The 21,045-nt window shown below is 40.3% G+C and overlaps 1 protein-coding gene across 5 annotated transcripts in view; it reads right to left on the bottom strand.

The window, feature by feature from the left end:
• Positions 1–20,897, bottom strand: part of cfap221 (cilia and flagella associated protein 221) — a 56,342-nt gene extending 35,445 nt beyond the window's left edge. For 2 of the 5 annotated variants that reach the window (XM_070543862.1, XM_070543858.1), the window contains exons 1-13: positions 20,856–20,897; positions 20,383–20,531; positions 20,189–20,274; positions 17,808–17,894; positions 17,631–17,726; positions 17,398–17,498; positions 17,154–17,257; positions 7,660–7,819; positions 6,078–6,201; positions 5,819–5,939; positions 5,586–5,703; positions 3,935–4,022; positions 9–74 (exon numbers count right to left, since the gene is read on the bottom strand). In XM_070543862.1, the coding sequence (XP_070399963.1) occupies positions 9–74; positions 3,935–4,022; positions 5,586–5,703; positions 5,819–5,939; positions 6,078–6,201; positions 7,660–7,819; positions 17,154–17,257; positions 17,398–17,498; positions 17,631–17,726; positions 17,808–17,894; positions 20,189–20,274; positions 20,383–20,503 (1,272 nt within the window). In that variant the 5' untranslated portion in view covers positions 20,504–20,531; positions 20,856–20,897. Of the gene's footprint in view, positions 1–8; positions 75–3,934; positions 4,023–5,585; positions 5,704–5,818; positions 5,940–6,077; positions 6,202–7,659; positions 7,820–17,153; positions 17,258–17,397; positions 17,499–17,630; positions 17,727–17,807; positions 17,895–20,188; positions 20,275–20,382; positions 20,532–20,814 lie in introns of all 5 variants that reach the window. The other 3 variants (XM_070543863.1, XM_070543861.1, XM_070543859.1) reach the window with 3 other exon arrangements.
• Between the last annotated feature and the right edge of the window lie 148 nt (positions 20,898–21,045).

Here is a 21,045-nt window from a genome sequence, read left to right on the forward strand (position 1 = left end):
ATTAGCACCTGTCCTGCATTCAAACTCTCCTGAGTAGATGAAAGTTTTGTTTCTCCAGCAGCACAAACTTCTTCCTGTTTAAGAAAAAACACAATAAATCAACACAACTCAAAAAACATCAATAAAATTGATCATGTTTCTGTTTTTAGGTATATGTTATATTTGTGAAGCTAAGAATAACCTAATACAATGTTAAGCAATACAACATGATGCAATAAAATTATATTAGACATAATAATACTAATGGACTTTGATGCAACGTGATGTGATGCAGCGCAGTAATGATGCAATAAGATGCTGCGCGATGCAATATTACGGTGGTCCAGACAGTTCAATGCAAAAACTGAAAATGTGTTTATGAAAATATATTGGATAGTTGTACATTAGTGACATATTCTATTATTGTTGTAGAGTTGCTAATGCTAACAGTTAGCTTCTACTAGCAGAGACACGCTCTGCTCTCTCCTGGATGCTAAATCAACAACAGCCTTCCCAGTCTTGAGCCAAGCCACCATGTTTAACATCACAAAATGGCCTGATTTTGAGATCCCCCAGGTCAAGATCTACAGCCAGATCAACTTAACCTGGCTATGACACAACCTACAGTATTTTCCTCTCACAGGAGACTGGACGTCTACACGTAGTCCCTTTAAATCAGAGCCTGCTTCCTCACACCAGCTGGAATCAAAGGCTGACAGAGATAATAAAGGATAAACAATAGCATTCTCTCTCCTCCAAGGTCCTTTATAGAGAAACTCTTTTAAATGAACTCCTTTATTCCCAGAAGATATATAATTATTATTATATTAATTAATTATATGTGACAATGACATGTTCACTGATCTGTTTAATGATATATGCATGATATATGCTTAGCATGTTTACTGGATGAGGTCATCAACATTTGCACTCATACAAGACAGAGTAAGGTTAAGTTAACGCATGGCACATAGTTAACCTGTTGCCCAGATTCAGAGTGTCCAGATTGAAGAGGGTGTGTTCTGAGATGCTTGGTAACATCTCTCAAACTTGTCAGCCCCTGATTGGCTCGCCAAATCATAATATCGATTCCTTAACACACGATGGCTTTGAGTAATTTCTCAGTTCTAGAGCGAGCTTCAGACCGGCCATCTTTAGCACCTCTTTAACCAGCAAGGATTTTGGCAAGTCGTCAAAAATTTTTAAACCTTTTTCGCACCTGCAAAGCTGAGAAAGACAAGATAGTACCTGCAGTACCAAGCTGACGCAAACTCCTTCAGAGTTATTTTTAAGACGTTCGGTTTCATCTATCGTTGTGACCCAGAGACATCCCAGGACTGATATAGTCGCATCGAGGTTTCTCTACGAACCACGCGCAGTGGGGTTGTCGGCTCCTTGACCCATACGGGGGTCTCCAGAATGGGTGAGGTAGCACACAGTGAGATAGCGTCTGTATATGGTTTTGATAATAACAACTTCATAGCTTATTTGCAAACCAAATTCTTTTATGCCCAGAACTCAGCTCTCTGAGACACGGAGATTCTGACTCCATTACATTATATTTACACATAAGTTCCAGACACCATCCTTTTAGTTCGCATCCACTCACAGTAAATAATAGTTTAACCAATTTGTCAAGTTTAATTGTTTGTAAAATAAATTCTTAATTTTTATAAACCTGGCTGTTTCTTGAATCAAACGAAGTGTGTACGATCCCTTAATGAATAAAAGAATCCTAGAATCTTCTGACTAAAACAAATAAAGACCAGGCAAGGTGATATTCTATATTTAAATAGAGTATTACAGCTTATTGGTCACAAGTAGTGTTAATAATATAAATAGTTCTTAAAGCAATTTACTTAACCAAACATACTTTTTATCTAACATTACACATGCAAGAACTAATGGCACCTTAGCGTCAGCACAGTCGGGATTTGGTCGGGCTGGGTGATGTGAGTTTGGTCTCAAACAGGTGCTGTAGTGTTCAAATTGTAACGTGAGGAAATATGGGTTTTCTGTTACAAAATATAAATCCGAGGGACTTTTTGACCGATATCAGATATACTGATATTGTCTGACTCTTTATTTCTGATAACAACATAAACCGATACTGATACATGCTGTGTTAGGTTACTAACATCATATTTCTCCTAATATGCAAAAAAATAGGCCAATTCTGGTCTTAAGCGGTGTGGCTTGGCATGGAGCGGCGTGCTGATTCTGGGACGCATCCAAAAATGTCCACATTGTCAACCCAAAGACCATAAAGGATTCTTTATGAAGTAACAACGTTCTGCTGCTGTTCCGCCTCCAGTGTGAAGCTGGGGTAAGATGTGTGTATTAGTTAGAAATGATGTATTTTTTTCTTTTTCTGTATATTGCAGTTACTGGGATAAAACATTTAAAAATTATTCAGATAAGAAAAGCAAGCCATAGGTGAAGATTCTTGTTTTGGTGTTAGTTGTTTGCTAGCTGGCTACAGTGCATGCTGTGAGAATAGGGTAAGTTCACTAATAAGGGCAAATATCTACTTCACAAGTTGAGCTAAAAAAAACTCAAATATCTCAAAAACTTTACCTCTATTTTGTCATATTTGGACATTTTGAGAAAGAGGGAGAGGAGAAGCTGAAGAGTTTGATGTATGAGAATGGTTTACAAAAGTTGGCCCAATAAAAGACTGATATTTTCCGATATAACATTTTAATCCCAAACTCGGCTGATATTAATGGTAGACTAATAACATCAGACATCCCTATATGAAATGCAAGAAAAGTGAATTGACCTCTGAATAAAAAGTTGGAGAGGTTTATACGGGTGGGCCATTCATATGTGAGGGGGCAAACTTTTCAAGATGGGTGGTGAGTGACCATGGTGGCCATTTTGAAGTCGGCCATCTTAAATCCAACTTTTGTTTTTTTCAATAGGAAGCGAGTCATGTGACACATTTAACTTATTGGGAATTTCACGAGAAAAACAATGGTGTGCTTGGTGTCCTGTAGAGAATATGTTAGCATTAGCCAATTACATTCATTCATCTCTACCTTTTTGGTCAAAACTAACTAGTTAGTTTGTTTTATTTGTAAATTAAATATTTTCTTTGGAAACACGGATGCTAACAAGCCAATTCAGCTGCAGCCACATTTGAGTTTTTTATGATAAAACCTTGAGTCATAAAACTGTAAAACATGACTGAGCAGCCTTTTTAGGGGCTAACGTTGAACTGGGATTCCTAACTAAAGCTTTAGAAGACATTGATGGCTCATCCTGGCCATAAAACCCACACAAGAGTTCCCATAAATTATCAACATGTGGCGTTGTAAAACATGTGAGTGAGAAGATGAGAAACAAAGTTTTGTTAAGCTTCTGTGAGAGTTCTGTAAACTCATTCAGAGACCCATATTTCATAATTGGAGTTGTTTTTGGCGGAGTTTGCATTTTTTCCACAGAAACGCAATATAATCAATGACTTTGAAGGAAAAAAAGCAGAAGCTGTGTTTTTGGATGAGTGTGGACTCAGAAAAGAAACATGAGAAACTGGTTATTAGATTTGTATGACCTAAGGCGTAAACGATCTGTTGTATTCAATATAAAAAGAAAACAATTTCACTGCCATGCATCAGCGGCAGAAAACCAGAGAATTTGTTTCACAAAATAAAAATCAGTCAAGCACAGAAATAAGCATCAATAGGTTATGAAAAATTCAGATATATTAGTGTTTTTAAAGTCCAAAACCGAGAGGGAGTGAGATGGAGAAGCATTTAAAAAAGATATTAAGCTAGCTCTTTCTTAAATATGGAAATTTCTCTCAGGCGTTTTGTTGCACTCCACAAACTCTCACCAGTTTGGAAGTATATCCCAATCAATAAGACCAAGAACACGGATGAGTTATTAGATGTCTGAGGAGTTTAAGACTGGAACTAATTGCTATTTGTAACACTTTCACACAACGGCTTACCATGTTTTCCTTCTGATCCATCTCTCTTTCCTTCAATATCTGCTGCTGGGCTTCCTCAGTAATGGGATCAGAACCCAGATGGACTTGCCTGACAGCAAAATATAAGAATATACATACATTTATACCGGCCATACTCAGTCCCTGTAGCACTGATAAAGCCCTTCAGCAGAACCTGTCTGACAACATCAAGTAGGCTATGAGATCTCAAACGCAACAAATCGTGTCCTGTTTGAAAGAAAATATTTTGATTGCCAAGACTTCCAGGAAAATGTTCTGTGGACTGACGAGACAAAGGTGGAATTTTCTGGAAGGTGTGTGTCCTGTTTCTTCTGGAGTTAAACTAACATTTCAGATAAACATCAGACCAAAATTCGAGCATGGTAGTGGTGGTGAGATGGTCTGGAGCTGCTTTGACAATTTGCTGTAACTGAAAAAAACAGGAAGTTTGGAGGGAAAATGTCTGACCTTTGACCTTACACAGATAGTTTTGGCTTATTATGAAAAACAGGTGTTAGTCTTCTTTTTTAATCAGCAGAGGTTTTGGCTTAGGAAATCTGTCATGCTCCAATTTTTGCCTTCCCTAATCATGACATCTGTCTTTAAAGCTGTTATAGCAAAACAAGTCAGCTTAAAACGTTTTGTTCATGCCTCTTAACCTTCTAACATAATATATCTAAAAATATAATGTGGAGATGATGAAAAATATCAATAATAATAAAATGGTTCTCTCCATTTGTCTAAAACCTCGGTCAATAACATGGCTTGGATCAAAACCAATGATTGGACCATCCGGTTGTCTGTTTCACAGAACTGACACACTTCCCTGGGTCCTCCACCCATGATGTGTTCATGTATTTAGCACCAGAACACCGCTGTTGTGAGAAGTTCTCCGGTCAGTTATATTGGAGGAGAAACAGCCGGCTGCTACCACTTCAGCTTTAAGACAAACTACCAGAGTCCGAAAAAGAAAAACACCAATTGAAGTCATGGACAACAAAAGAAATTTGGACAGAAAAAACTGTGGCAGGTGTTTAGAACGATCTGGTTTCCTCTAGAAATTTGGGCGGTGGATGCAGAACCAGTGAAGATAACCGAAAGGAGGAGTGAGTGTTCCATGAACGTGTTTGCGTTCAAAACCTAGCTTGTTCTGTGGATTCACTGTAGCAGCTAACATTGAAATGTCTGATACTTCAACAATTACCAGAATGACGTTATCAATCCTCATTTTCATTAAAATCATGAACATGATTTTGTTTTTTGAATTAAATCTTTAAGATGTTCGTCTAATTTGTCCTTGTATTGAACAGCAACCTAACATTAACATCCTTGGAACTTGTTTCTACATTTGTATGTTTATATTTTCTTTTCTTTAATAGAACAGTGTCCAGTTCGAGAAAATGTTTTCATTATTTCAAGTTTCAATCTAGAGATGGTTCCTTTGCTTAGCTAAGAGTGAAGATATTACGCATGAAATAACTTCAATCTAAAAGAAAAAGCATTTTAGATAAATGTTTCAGATAAGATGTAATTATATAGAATTTTTACACAGAAACACACTTAAAAATGTCTGAGAGGTCATTTCAAACATTGGATAAACACCAAAGGATCAAATCAAGCAGGAGCTCAAAGGAAATGTCCTGTTTAGCTTAACTCTCTGAATGTGAGGTGATTGGCTTGTTCCTCCTTTTCAGTTTGTTGAACCTTTTTCAGAAAGAGAGCCTCTTTCATCTTCCCGCTTTCATTCCCAGGTGTACCGCCACACGGGGAGGCTTAAGGGAAGTCAGCATCAGAAAAAGAAGAGCAAGACACATTGTTTACAATTTATAAACAGAGTTCAAGGACACAGAAATAAAATGAAACCCACTTTTGCAGAGCCGTATGTACCTTGCTTTAGGTCTTTTAGAGTGAGTTTATTGATGTCTTTAATAAGCATCTTTGCCACCCCTGCAGGGGTGCAGACGTCCACTGAAGGTGGTAGTTTGTGGTTAGCATCATCGTGATCTCTCTGTGGAAAGAGAACAAGTAAAGAAATTAAGAATCAAAAGAATTACAGTTAAATTATCTTTTCTCTTTATTGTCACTTCAACCAGATCCAGCGGATTTGGTGAATAAACTAAAGAAAAAGCTGCACCATTTGACCAACCTTTAGTTTGTCTGACTCTTTGGTTGAACTGTTTTTGGCGTCACGTCGAGGAGGTAGTTTGGAGCCATGGGGAGGAACTTTGAGTTCTTTAGGTACCGCGCCTCTGTTCTCTTCCAGTTGTCTGCTTTCAAAACAACCGAAAATACTAAAATGTGGGACAAAAAAAATCCCTCCAGCCACCTAATACTTGCTTTACAAAAGGAAACTTGTAAAATGTTTCAACCTTCATAAATAAGGGATTTTTAAGAAGTTGCTCGAGAAGTTTATGCAGAAAAAATATGAATCTGCACCGTTTCTGTAGCTGGTGTTTGGAAGTGGACATTTTTGTCCTTGATGACTTAAGAGGGTAGTAAATTAAGCTGGTGTCTGAGGGTTTCCAAGCAACAGCATGACAAACAGTTCCTCAGCTCATCGAAGGCAATTTCATTGGTACGTCTGTTGATGTATGGGAAAAGGAACTGTTTATTTGTTTAAACGTGAAAAAATGTTCACTTTGCTATCACATCTTAGAGCAGGGTTACGCCACGGGCTGCCTATGAGCACCGCTGTGTTAGAGCATCTTTAGTTCACAAGCAATCAACTTTAGGCAAACCACACTTTTTAAGTTTCATTTGTAGATTGCACATCAAAGGAAAAGTTCCTGACCTTATAGATCAATGTACCTTTGAATAGTATGTTTGAGAAACTTTGGAATAAAATAATCCCAACAATGCTGTAAGGGGTAGATGATGCTTCCTGGATCATAGTAGGATTTATTCAACCGACATGGAGAGGGTGGGGGTGGCAGCAAGGCTGGACTATAAGGTCACGTATCACATAATTTTAGTGTCAGTCCCTTCTGGTTTATTACTGTCAAACTACACTCAATAAAATAACGTAATCAAATAACAGCCTCCCTAAACGTAGCTTTAAATCACCACTGTTCCAGACACAGCTCATCTGCGTCAACAACATGAAGATGTATTAGCTCTAGATTGGTTCTACTGATAGAAAACTACAATATTCAAGGCATTTACAGCAAACTACTGCAAACTGAGTCCCAAACAATACCAGAAACAAGCCTTTAGCAGTTCAGAAAAAAGTGTTTTCATTGTTTTGCATGCACATGCTGTAACTTATCTCTGATTTGGTTCCACTGTGGGGAACAACAGGGGTTTTATATGCAAAACATCCATTAGGAAGCATATCTATCTTGATATCACTGCAGCAGATATAAATTGTTTTTCTTTCTGTTTTTTTTTCATGAATTATTAACTTTGGGTGGAGATAACAACAGACAGCAGCAGAAGAAGAAGCTGCTGCTGGGTGATGGATAGCACCCTTATTCTCATGGAAGCAGAATTAAACATTAGGTTTTTATGCTCGCTGGAAACGAATAAATGAGTCAGCACACAAGGCCGTTTAGATGGAATCCAGTTGCATGTTTGGGCTCCAAAATGGTTTGGTTCAGAAAAGCTGAGAACTGTTTGGTGTTGCAGAAACGCTGCAGAGAACAAAGGTTTCACCGTTTCTTCTTATGGTAATGATGTCGACACGAATGCTGAATAAAAACAGGAACATTAAACGGTGTTCTGTGTGCTACCTGAGGGCTAAGTGAGGCGCCGAACTCCCGATGATGGTACACAGATACGGCTTAGTGTTGAACTGTGAAATGACCAGCTGGAAAGTGAACTGAGAAGTCTCATACTGCTGGGGGCTGAAGGTCACGGTGATCCTTGTTTCACCATTGGCCGGTATCACACCTGGAAGAACGAGACTACAGCTTACCTTTCCCGAAGGTCTAAGGGGATGATTGCAAGAAACAGCAAAACAAGAACTACTGTTTCAAATACTCTGACATTGGCAAAAAAAAAATAAATAAAAATAAGTGGCAAGTTGGATGAAATGAACATAAAAGATATGAGGTTTAAAATGGACCAAGAATTCATAAACTCTTGTTGTCTTGACTAAGGGCAACTTAAGGAGATTAGGAGGGGGAGTGTTGAAGTGTTTCGTTACGGCCTGTTTGGTTCGGTCCACTTGCGTACCATTGCTGTTTATTTTTTTCCATTAAATAAAAATTTTATTTGCGTGATTTAAGTGCAGCAAATAAAAGTTCCTAGACAAGTTTCCGCACGGACCCTGTACTGAGTGACGCACGATGGCTGCACGAGCCCGATCTCCATTTAAAAAATGTCATCTGCAAATTCTGATTAACGCCTTTCAGAGCGGATCAAACCAGCTGGCTGTCGCTGCTACTGTGGAGCCTGAATGGAGCGTCGCTTCGCCCCTCCCTCCCCTCACACAGTGAAGGCACGCAGCGGCAAATACGCAAACAAACATATCAGCTGAACTTTTCTGTTGTGAGAGTTGCTGTCAAGTTTCCATACAACGAAAAATACGGCGAGGAGGAAGCTTGTTATTTAATACGAGTTTTAAATCTGCAGAAATAAAAACACGGAGCATCAACAGTCAAACACAACACTTGACTGTGAAATAATCAAAGACATCATGCCAGATCAGCAGCCTGTGGTTCTGCTCACTATAGGAGCTGCTTCAGATATTAAATAAATATGATAACAATATGCCAAAAATTTATCAAACCAAGCCCTTCACAACGCTGAACCGAATTGAATATGATTTTAGCGTACCGTTACACTCCTAGAGATTAGTTATTTGCTGTACATCATCAGAGCTGTACCCTACTTGGACTTAATCAATTTCCCTCTGGGATTAATAAAGTATTTTTGAATTAAATTGACACACCCCTTCGAATTAACAAGTCCCCACCCACTTAATTGTAGGGAGCTTAAGTGTCCTCCCTTTCTGGTCCGCAGAAGAACGAAAAAATTAAAGCAAGTCAATGGGGCTAAAAGAGTTATTTTCTAATCCGCTTTTCCTTTAGGGTTGCAGGGATTAACCAGTTTGACTATTAACTACGGTGTGAAACGCTGTGGTTAACCCACCATAAAGACATCTCCAACGCCGCAAATAAAAAAAAAGTAATTACCTAAAGCAAAACTAAACAGCAACAACCACCGGGATCACTCCGTTTCCACCTAGGAAGATCTTGAAGTCTCCTGTGAGGGGATATTTTAGATTCCTAAAGCTTCTAGAGGACAAATTCAGGACAATGGCTCGTACATCTGCAAAGCCGGTGACGGTACCAGATCGGCTCGGGGTCCTGTTCCTGCCAATGACGACACACATCGGAAAATCCGGCTTTTACACTTACAATTTGGAAATAGTTTAGCAGTTTTGTTATACATTCTTGTGTCTTATAGCCTAGATTTTGACTTTATAACTGTATTGTGGTAATAAAACACCGTATTGTCTTCATTTTTTAAAGAATGTTAAACTACTTAAAACCAACATCAGAATGTCAAACAGCACAAAAGGTCTTAAATGTGATATTTTCTAAACTAATTTACATAATTAGCAGCCATTTCCATTTGTATAAATTAGGGATTCCTCTGTATATTTTTTTAAGTTCTTATTTAAATAAATTCATTAATTCATTAAAATGTTGCTTGCTATTTGTTCAACAAAGTTTTTTTATTTATTTTTTGCCCCATTTCATCAAAATTAGTTTGCTACAGCAATATGAACTTATTTTGTCCGAAAAGTGTTTGTTTTTGGACTACAGGACTAACACCGCAAGGACTACAACCGCAAATTTGTTCAGACCAATCAAAGTCTTCAGTGTCAACATGCTAACGTAACTTTTATGAACGTGGTATCATAAGTTTAGTAAGTCCTGCCTTCAGCCAATCATGTAGTGCATGTGTCAGACACAAGGCATTTTTATGTGGCCCGCGAGATAAATATCAAAAATATATTAAAACTCACTGGCCATTTTACAGCAAAGACTACAACTCCCATGATGCGTTGCGGCGTTATCGCAGAGCCGAAGCACCCCCTCCTTTGTGTTTTTTCCAGCGTCTGCTGCCGGTGTCTGCAGCTCCGCTGTCTCGGACAAACTAAACACTCCTTTCACTCAGCGCCAAGTTTACTCAGCTATTTTCCGACGTTGAAGCCCAGAAAAGGAGATTTTAACTGCTCAGTAATGTGTTCACGACTGAAAGAGAAAGTTTTTCAACTAACTTCCAGACAGAGCTGATATAACTCCAGCGAGCAGCGACACACTCAAACCAGCATGACTCTGTGCCTGCTGTAGTTGTTATTTTTCCTCCCCGACACAGAACAAAGTGGTCAAGCTGCTCAGACATGTTCAGCAGCACAAACCCATGTGAGCACCTGTTGTCATCTAATGATGTCATTATTATGATGAAGATGAACAAAACAACAGGAGTCTCCTCCTCAGCTCAGATCAACCCCATGATGCAGGTATCTGGCTGGAACAGGTGAGCATCACAGTAAACCAGTGGAGCAAACTGAGCTTTAAATATGTTGGTTTTATGCTCTTTTTCTGCTCCAAAGCATGAAAGTTAACAGGTGAGATGTTGCATTTTCATTTAAGATAAAATGATATTTTTATTTTGTTGTTGGCCCGTGAGAAAAGATTTAACCTACAGTAAACAGGAAGTGGAAAGGCTGCAGATAGATGAATAGAATAGAAAATCCCTTTATTGTTCCTCAGTGGGGAAAGCTAGACGTCCCAGCAGCGATGACACTTATTACAGGAGAAAAAAAGGAGAATAAAAAATAAGAAAAATGAATAATGAAGAAAACAAATCCTGAATAGATTTTAAAAATGCTGATTATACCACAAGTAATGAATACCACTGATGCGTTTCATTTAAAATTGACTTGCTCGTGTGTAATTTGGCTATTCCACATTCAGTGTTAATGCAAAAATAAGTTTGCTTCCAAATTAAAAGGTTCTAAATTGCCTATATGTTGATAAAGAAAATGTGCAAATTTGCTGTCACTTTTTCAAAAAATATTGATTTTGGCCCTCGACTTCATCCCAGATTTTCATTTCGGCCCCGTGTGAGTTTGAGTTTGACACCCCGATGTAGTGTGACGTCATCGACAGGCACAAGTCAACGAGCCGATCTGGAACCCCTAGCAGATCGGGTACCGACACCGGCAGAAAACAACTTGCAACACCTCAAACTTGTTATCATCTGTGACACATTCACGCTGACAAATGAGCTCTGAGTCAGATTACATTAGTGACTGAAGTGACTTAACAGTAATATTAAAATAATCAGTGAACGAGGGTTCATTTAGAAGTGTTATTCGACGCTTCATCTGATGCGCATTTGTAGTCCTGGACGTATTTTCACACAAAACCTAAAATAAGCATTTCTTGGCATCAAAATGTGTTTTTAAAACTTATGAACATCATATGTGAAATCCATGGCACAAAACAAATGGAAATAGAAAATAGCTTTTATTTATTGATTTATTGACTTGCATTAATATTTTTTGTTCTTCTGGGATGCATGTTCCAGAAGTAGATGTGCATGACTTAGGCTCCCTATATACATAATGCTAGCTTGAGCTAGTGCTAACATTAGCACGAGACTATATTATGGGTGTTATGACCCGGCTCGTGGGATCGCAACATAAGGAGGAGGTCTGGACACACGGTGTAAGTTATAGAGTATTGTTATTAGAAAACAGCCCCTGAATGGGCTCACCAAATGCCACACAGCCAGGAGCTATCAAGGTGACCTCTCTGATCAGTCTCATCCTTTTCTCTGCAGTTGCACGAAGCAGTCTTTTATGCTGCACCCGACCAAAGGAATTATAGGCTGCTTTGTTTCTCTCACTGGAGGGGGCTGTAAAAAAATGGGGTTGAATATGGCAATTTATCAGAGCTCCTGGGTCATTTTGAGCCCGAACAAAGTTCCAATTTTCCATCGTCAATATAAATTTTTCTAGAACCTTTTAAAGCAACAACATTTTATATGCTGACTGTTATAATGTATTGAGTTATTTGATTAAATGTCCTTCAGGTCTTGTTACTTTCCTGAACACTAAAGTTGAACTAGCTCGCCTGTATCTTTTTTTTTTTCCTTTTCTTTGTGAAACGAGGAAGGGCTTAATGTCATTTCCGAAATAAGAAACTCATTTATTTCCCCTCTCCTCAGTCCAGGAGTTCAGCCAGCGATAATCCAGATCCCAAGTGCTTTTTCTGCCATCTGTTGTGATGCAGGCCAGAGCTTCTTCCTTACACTGCAGTGAAAAAGTGGGTGTCCCCTTGCAGATTTTTTCAACTCTTCTGGTCCCACTTGAACGTTTTAGATCAATAAACAAATTTCACTATCAAAGATAACTTGATTAATTAAAATGTCATGTAAAGGTGTTTTCAATTGTTTTGTTAATTACAGGAAATTAGCTAATTGTGAAAGGTGTTTCCTTTTAGGACAGCAGATGTTTTAGGCTTGGAAAAGTCCCACAATGCCTTGTTTGCCCTCTATTTCATGACCATTAACCAAGTGAGTTCTGCACGTGGTTCTGGGTTGGTTTGATCTTTTAGCCTCCCTGATGTTTTTCCACAAAGGTCCAATTGGTTTGGACTGTTTTTTTTCTTGATATGTGAAAACTGCTTTTAAGATCTACTCAGGGTATTTGATTTCTGAATCAGAAATTAGTTTGATGATCTGAAACACTGAAGTGTTACAAAGACAAAATAAATGCGTAAGGGGTTGACTACATTTTCATTGGTTGTTTCCTTCATAAAAATCTGCAGCAAAGTTTGGTTTATTTTAGGCAAAAGTATCAAAAATACTCATGTTCATTACTCAGGTAGAGGTATAGGGAGCCTAAGTCACGCATATCTACTTCTGGACCACGGTTCCCCGGAAGAACAAAACTATGAATGCAAGACGATGGGGCTAAAAACGCTATTTTCTTATTCCGCTTGTTTTGTGCCATGGATTTCAAATATGATGTCCTTGAATTTTAAAGAAGCTTTTTGATACCAAGAATGCGCTTATTTTCGAATGGGAGGAAACACTATTTTAGGTTTTGTATGAAAATAAGTCCAAGACTACAAATGTGCTTCATGAAAGTGACGTCATCAAACCAGACATGGAGAAAACTGAGGGAAAAGGGCTGTAAGTTCAGCAAACGTCCCACAGGAGGAAAGAACCATCATAAATCATTCTTTTTTTTTTGTTCTTCCAGGCACCCATGAGCCGACTGGAAAGAGGAGACTTAGGCTCCCTATAGACTCTAGGGTTTAAAGAGACTTTTGTAGAAGCAGAAGTATCAATTCAAGCTTTGTACTTGAGTAAAAGTGAACAAGTGCTGGTTCCAAAACTATGTAAGTTGAAAATGCTACACCTCCCCAAATAAACATTTTCTCTGATAGGCAAAATTACTAGCCTGGCCTGCCAGACTCGTCCTCTGTTTACTTCTACACAGAGAACTATGTGGTTACTCACAGGCAGCGAGGCACATGAGGGTCGGGACTAGCCAGCTTAAAAATCACCTGTCAGAAATAAGACGGATATGCAGACTGTACCTCGCGACAATTTAGTTTTTTAGTTTGGTTAGAACTCTCAGGGGGTGGGGCTATTTAAATAGGAGAGTTCCCAGACCCCACGCTTCCCATAAAGAAGTGTGGGGTCTGGCTGGTCAGGCTACAAAATGACTATATTGTTATACAGAAATGTTAATGTTGACAAATTTGTTATACTAGCTGTTTTAGCTGCATAAACGCCCATTGAAAATTTTTGTGCAATGCTAATTTATTAAATACAAATATTTTCCAATAAATCTGCTGCAGTCTCTTAGCGTGGAAATCTAGAGCGCCAGTGGCTGAAGCAAAATGATTTTGCTCTACATGTTGGTCTAACCACGCTCCACTGGAACCTCAGCAACCCAGCCAATCCGGTGGATGGCCAATCAGTCCTCCATCAGTTTAGTGAGCGGGATGTTACTGCGACTGAGAGGAAGATGGGGTGGCTTGTTTGATGTGGCTTTGGCATCAACTTTGGACTATTCAGACTTGGGCTGTTCTTTGAGTCAAGCACACATAGAGGTACTTAAAGCTTCTTTCCGGAGCATTTCTCTTATCTGATGGCACCATCTAGTGGCTGACAAGCGTATCACACAAAAAGTCTATTCTGTTTAAGATGGCGACTTCATGTTTCTGTTTATAAATGTGCTTTTGTAGCCGACAAACAGCTAAAACACGTTGTTTTACGAGTATTATTCTCATGTCATGTTGTGTTTTCATGTATTTATATTTTAGAGACTTTCATGTCCGTGAAAAGTTCATCAACTCTGCATCAACAGAGGTTTTCCTTAAATTTGAAGCAAATAAGCGGAAGTCTAATGCTATTGCCTCTGTCAGTGCGCCCCAGGGCAGCTGTGGCTACATTGTAGCTCATCACCATCAGTGTGTGAATGTGTGTGTGAATGGATGAATGATACACTGTAGTGTAAAGCGCTTTGGAGTCCTTACTCTGAGAGGCGCTATACAAGTGCGGGTCATTTATCATTCATTTATTGTTAGTTCTGGTCGGCGCTCAGTTCCCTATTGAATGGAGCTCTGCGGGGCAGGGGGCGTGCTTAGCAAAAAAAAAAAAGACATTGCTTACATTTAATCACAGTACATGATGAGATAATCACTTTTATGGATTTCAGACAAATCATACATAATTTCTGAAAGGGGAAAACTCCGGAAAGATACTTTAACTCGTTCACTGCCAGCCATTTCCCGATCAGAAATCTGCCAGCGTTTTTACAGTTTTTTGAAGTCAGAATATTGTGCTATATGATGATGTAAACGCCAAAACTACTAAAAGAAAGAGCAGACTCCGTTCTTACATCAGGAAGAATAATCGTGATTCTAGCGTTATCCGTTCTTTCACAATCCTCTGTCAAACTGTGAGCTGCAGAAGCTTTTCTGGTTCACACCTCGCTTTTTTCACAGTAGCGGCCAGAAACGATCTCCTGATTCATGGATTTTCTGCTTCCTGATTACGTGACGTGTGACATACGTGGATGAAGATCAGCTTTAAAGACGTGATGTTCATAGGGAGCCTAAGTCACGCCCACCTACTTCCGGACCACAGGTCCCCAGAAGAATGAAAAAAATGATTGCAAATAAACGGGGCTAAAAACTCTATTTTCTAATTCCGCTTGTCTTGCGCCATGGAGTTCACATATGATGTCCGTGAATTTTAAATACGTAATTTGATACCAAGAACGCGCCTATTTTCGAACTGGGGGAAAACGTTAGTTTAGGTTTTGTGTGAAAAGTCCAGGACTACAAATGTGCTTCACGAAAGTGACGTCATCGAACCAGACACGGAGAAAACTGAGGGGAAATGGCTGTAAGTTCAGCAAACTTAAATTCCTTCCTTCAGGAGGAAAGAACCCACCATGAATCTGTCCATGTGGTAAGTAGCAGCTACGTTAGAGGAGAAGAGATTCTGTGGTGACGTCATATATGAGACCTGCTGATGTCTTATTTGTAGTCATGCTAATTACAAACTTTTACAAGCTGATAAATCTCAAAGTACGTGACAGGTGTGGTCTAAACACCCATCAATAGTTTTCATTTAAATTGCAGTACAACATCCAGGGTCTATGGCAAAGCGGATTAGAATATAGCGTTTTTAGCCCCGTCGACTTGCATCAATTTTTTCGTTCTTCTCGGGACTCATGAGCCGACCGGAAAGGGAGGAGACTAACCCCAAAATTCCACTACCTCCGCTCCGTCCCCGCCTTCCGCAGCCGCTCGCTTCCGGACTCAATTTTTACTGGTACCCGCTCTACAACGGCTCCGCTCCGGTGCGGAGACCTGAGGTGCGCAAACAAGCATGCGCGGGATTTTCGAGATCTTGCGATACAGTCCGAGCAATAAACGCGGAAGTTATATCCAAACACCCGTTGTGTGGGAGAAGCATCGAAATGAACTGTTTAATCTGCCCATCATTTGTGTTGAGAGATCAGCAGTGTTTGGATCAACAAAGTGTGACTACTTTGATAGTGGAAACTGTATTTATGGCTTATTTTTGTGCATTTAAAGTTCAGCCGCCACTGATAGTTGTTAAAAGTTGTTAAACCTGTGCATATGAAACAAAAAACGCTTTTGTTATCGATTTATTGTGAAATAACGGAAGTTGTGCTTGCTCCCTTTCCTGTTGGGCGGTTGTGATTTCTGTCCATTGACTGCGGAGGTGCTCCGGCGTCCGGCAAAAATAGAATCGATCCTGTTTTTGCCGGATGGCGGAACGGCGGGCGGCGCACTGCGCCGCACGGCCGCAGTAGTGGAATTGCTCTGACTACAACGGGACCGATTTTGCTGCAGAGTTCGTGCTGGAGCGGAGCGGCGGTAGTGGAATTTTGGGGTTAGGCTCCCCATTCTCACGGTACTGGGGCTTGACGCCCGCCCCGTACAAAAATGCAGTTGACAACTTTAGTCAAACAGAGACTGTGGTAGAGTCGCATTGCTGTTAGCCAATCAGAGGATAGTTGTCCAAATATCAGGAAATAAAATTAAAAATCCTGCTGTCTTCTTCTCACCTCTACTTTGGCTCACTTCTAGTTCCTGAAACAGGAGCACGACTTTTTTTCTTCACAGAGATCCACTCACAAGGCATAGAAACCACTGCAAATGAACTAGTGAACTTGGTCTTTAAAGAACCACGTGTCTATGGTACGTCTTTGGGTTTTTTAAATAAAGACAAGATTAAATGAAATAGGAGAAACGATACTTCGATTCAGGGCTACGCAGTGACGCAGTGCTTAGAGCTGTTGCCTTGCAGCGAGAAGGTCCTGGGTTCGATTCCCGGCCTGGGATCTTTTCTGCATGGATTGCATGTTCTCCCTGTCCATGTGTGGGTTCTCTCTGGGTACTCTGGCTTCCTCCCACAGTCCAAAAACCTGACTGTTGGGTTGATTGGTCTGTCTAAATTGTCCTTAGGTGTGAGTGTGTGTGCATGGTTGTTTGTCCTGTGTGTCTCTGTGTTGCCCTGCGATGGACTGGCTCTCTGTCCAGGGTGTACCCCACCTACTTGCCCGTTGACTGCAGGAGATAGGTGGGTTCGGAAGATGGATGGATACTTAGATTCAGTGAAGTAAATATTCCCCAAATTAAAGTATATGTACATTGTTAGTTGACAACTTTGATTTCAGTAACAAAGAAGTGATTTTATGAGTCCTTACCTGTGAGCGGTTGGACAGAGAAGGCCTCATGCTGCTGAATAACAAACACCTGGAACTCAAAGTCAACTGGACAGCTGCATCTCAGAGGAATAGCGTGACAGACGCTAAAAAACAGAGAGAGTTTTTCTCTACGATTTGTCACTGAACGGGTGAATGGAAGAGACACTGGTTTTAATGAAGAATACAAAGATACAGGAGAGACCGTGGGCAGGTAAAGGTTTAGAAAACTCCCACACACACACACCTCTGTCCAAGTGGTACGGCCTGTAGGTCAACACAAGGAGGGATGTGCAGGTCATCGATGACGGGGTAGGCATGAACTGGAATTACCAGGTTCTCTTTGTCCTTAGGAGGATTGTAGGTGGGTTGGATGGACAGAACGGGGGGACAGAAACAGACAGGAAAGGTCTCGAGGTAAAAACAGGAACGTGTTCAACTTTATTAGTGATGAGAAGCAGAAAAAACACTTTGATGCACCTTGAAGCGAACGTGAACACAGTCGTAGAAGTAGCGCCACTCGTCTGGACAGAACTCCACCTTCAGGGTGTAGGCGAGGCCCGGGAGGAGTTGACACTTTACAGGCAGAGACGGAATGGTGAGGCCCAGCGCTGATTGCATTTAGAGACGAGTGGGACTTCAGATCTAAGCAAATACCTTTTTGGTGTAAGTTGTCTGGAAGTAAGTCGTCTGGGTTGGAATGACATGAATATTCATAACTTTAGCTGAGATGTTGATCAGTTTCTGTTGTAGAAAAACATGAAAAAAGTGTCTTTCATCAAATCCGTCATCTTCAGACAGTCGTCTCCACATCACTGATGCTTCTACACACACACGCAAAATCAGCCTCCATTCAAAGAAAACTCATTTAACCGAGGTGAAACTAATGTGACATGAACGTGATTCTAATCATCTGTAAATGTGGTTCAGCAAACACAAATATCACCTGTCAACATCAAGGTCGTTAGCTAAAAATATGAGTTTAATTTATTTAATGAATAATTATTCTTCAATTCATTCTGAACTCTCGTGCTTTTAATTAATTTGAATAAATACTCAGATTTAACACAATAATTAAATACATTAATTTAAATAGACATTAATCACAATAAAACGACAAGATAAATTAACAAAAATGTTTTAGTTTCTTTTTTATCTTTTATTTATTTATTCTGATAAATTAGCTATATTGCTCCTCTAAATCTGAGACCACGGTCTTGATTCGGAAAAGGGTAGAATGCCTTCTCCGGGTCAGGGATGAGGTCCTGCCCCAAGTGGAGGAGTTTAAGTATCTCGGGGTCTTGTTCACGAGTGAGGGAAAACTGGAGCGTGACATCGATAGGCGGATTGGTGCTGCATCTGCAGTGATGCGGCCGTTGTACCGGTCTGTCGTGGTGAAGAGAGAGCTGAGTCAGAAGGCAAAGCTCTCGATTTACAGGTCGATCTACGTTCCTACCCTCACCCATGGTCATGAGCTTTGGGTAGTGACCGAAAGAACGAGATTGCGGATACAAGCAGCCAAAATGAGTTTTCTCCGAAGAGTGGCTGGGCTCTCCCTTAGAGATAGGGAGAGAAGCTCGGTCATCCGGTAGGGGCTCGGAGTAGACCCGCTGCTCCTCCACATTGAGAGGAGCCAGTTGAGGTGGCTCGGGCATCTGGTCAGGATGCCTCCTGGACGCCTCCCTGGTGAGATTTTCCGGGCACGTCCAACCGGGAGGAGACCTAAAGGTAGACCCAGGACACGATGGAGGGACTATGTCTCTCACCTGGCCAGGGAATGCCTTGGTATTCCCCGGAGGAGCTGGCCCAAGTGGCTGGGGAGAGGGAAGTCTGGGCCTCTCGACTTAGGCTACTGCCCCCACGACCCGACTCCAGATAAGTGGAAGAAATGGATGGATGGATGGATGGACGGATGGATAGATAGCTAAAATAAATTAAATTGCTTGAATTTAAATATTTCTTACTAAAATGATTAAGTAAAAGTCAAGTAAAAATGTTTGTAGCATTGTTAATTGTCTGCATCCAGTTTGAATCCTCTGAGCTCTCGTGATTCAGAAAACTCCCGATGTTGACTCTCGTTTAACTCCTGTTATGGTCGGACGTTCTTTTTTACTTCCATCAGATAAATGTTTTCTTTGTTTCTCCTAAGGGTCCGGCTATTAAAAACTAAAATGTTAAACGGTATAGTTCATCAGTTCTCAAATTCAAACACGGATTGCCATAAAGTGTGACTGCTTCTTGTGAGACGTGTGACTTCGCGAGACTTCAGGGCGGCGGATTCTGAAGGTGCAAACACAATATTTGGCTCACAAGGGGCGGTGAGGGCTGAGAGAGTATTCATTCATCATGAAAAGGGTCATTGTAGCTCATACTGGCTCAAGAAAATGATGTAAAATAATGAAAAATTACTTAGTGTGCCTTGAAAAATAAATATGTGTGAATAAATAAACAGAATAATGTGAGAATAATTGTAAGGCAACATGTTTTAGCTCTTTTGCGAGTGTATGTCCACGAATGGAGTCGTAATCACGAAAGTAAAGGAAGGAACTTCAGGTGTGATACATTTTTCCCACCTCTAGAAGGTGCCATCTGAGAGAAAAAAGACCTCCAGATTTCTGCATTAAATTTCATCTTGGTTCATTTCATCAATATTATGATCTCTCCCCTGTTGCAACACACACTATGCGTAGGCCATCACTGAACCAGGCTCGTGAAAAAAAATTTAAAACATCCGCCACCATCGTCAGCCAGCCCACACATAGGGAGAAATGAAACACAAACGAGCCATCCGAGAGCCCCGCCCCTTTTAGGGCACTTTCCGATTGTGACAATAATATATAAAATGTATGTAATGGAGGTACATCCTACAATACTATGTGGTGGCTTTTGTGCTGGTATACTTTCAGTAGTCTTACATATTTTACTAACAAAATATATATTCTTTTTTATATACATTACTCCTATCAAAAGTTTTTAGTGGTCCAAATTAATAACCACAATGGATTAACTGTTTTCCTATTTATAAGGAAAAACCTCACCAGGATCTTTACGGAACTTTTCCCAAGTTGGAACCCACTGAAGTGAAGTTCTGAAGGTTCTGCTTGGATCGGGGTGGAATCGATTTCTATAAGGAGGAGGAAAACACATGATACAATGAATTAAAAGATGACTGACTTTATTCAGCTAAACTAAAATTCAGAGTCAGGTTGGGTTTCAGAAACAGCAGCTGTACTTGAGTCTGGAGTGATGGTCCTGCCCCGGCTCTCCTCCAGCAGCGGTCTCAGGGGCACAGCGGCCCCCCTCCTCCTGAGGGGCTGCCAAGGGGTCTGAGAGCCAGACGGGACAGCTTCCATCCGGGCAAAAGGTCAGCTCTGGCTCCTCCTGAGACAAAGGACAAAAGGCTGGAGGAGAAGCACGGAGAAGTGCGTGTGTGCGTGTGCGTGTGCGTGTGTGTGGTTTCAATGCTAATGTTGTTTAACATGTAATAATCCTCTCAGTTAGCAAAAAGACCACTAGGTTTTAGCTTATTTCACTCGTGTTAATTAGATTAAAAGGTTCGTAAACAAAACCCTAATTTATGTTCGTTTACAAACAAAATGGCTACTTTTGTGTCTATAAACACAACTTTCAAATGTTGCAAAACTTATGCTACGGGAAGATTTACGGTTTAAAAACAAGTCGTTCTCTCTGTTAGATAAGACTCACCACACCAAGCGCCGGCGTTGCCATAGCGACGGTGAGGTAGGGGGCGGGATGGAGCATAGGGCGCGTGCAAACCGGAAACCGGTTTGTTTGTATTCAAAATAAGAGCATAAACACGTATGGCGCATACTGTTCTAATTTTTTGTCCAAATTAATACTAAAAACATTATATATAACAAGTTAAACATTCATT

Source organism: Nothobranchius furzeri, chromosome 14 (genome assembly GCF_043380555.1).
Source record: "Nothobranchius furzeri strain GRZ-AD chromosome 14, NfurGRZ-RIMD1, whole genome shotgun sequence".
NCBI lineage: Eukaryota > Metazoa > Chordata > Actinopteri > Cyprinodontiformes > Nothobranchiidae > Nothobranchius > Nothobranchius furzeri.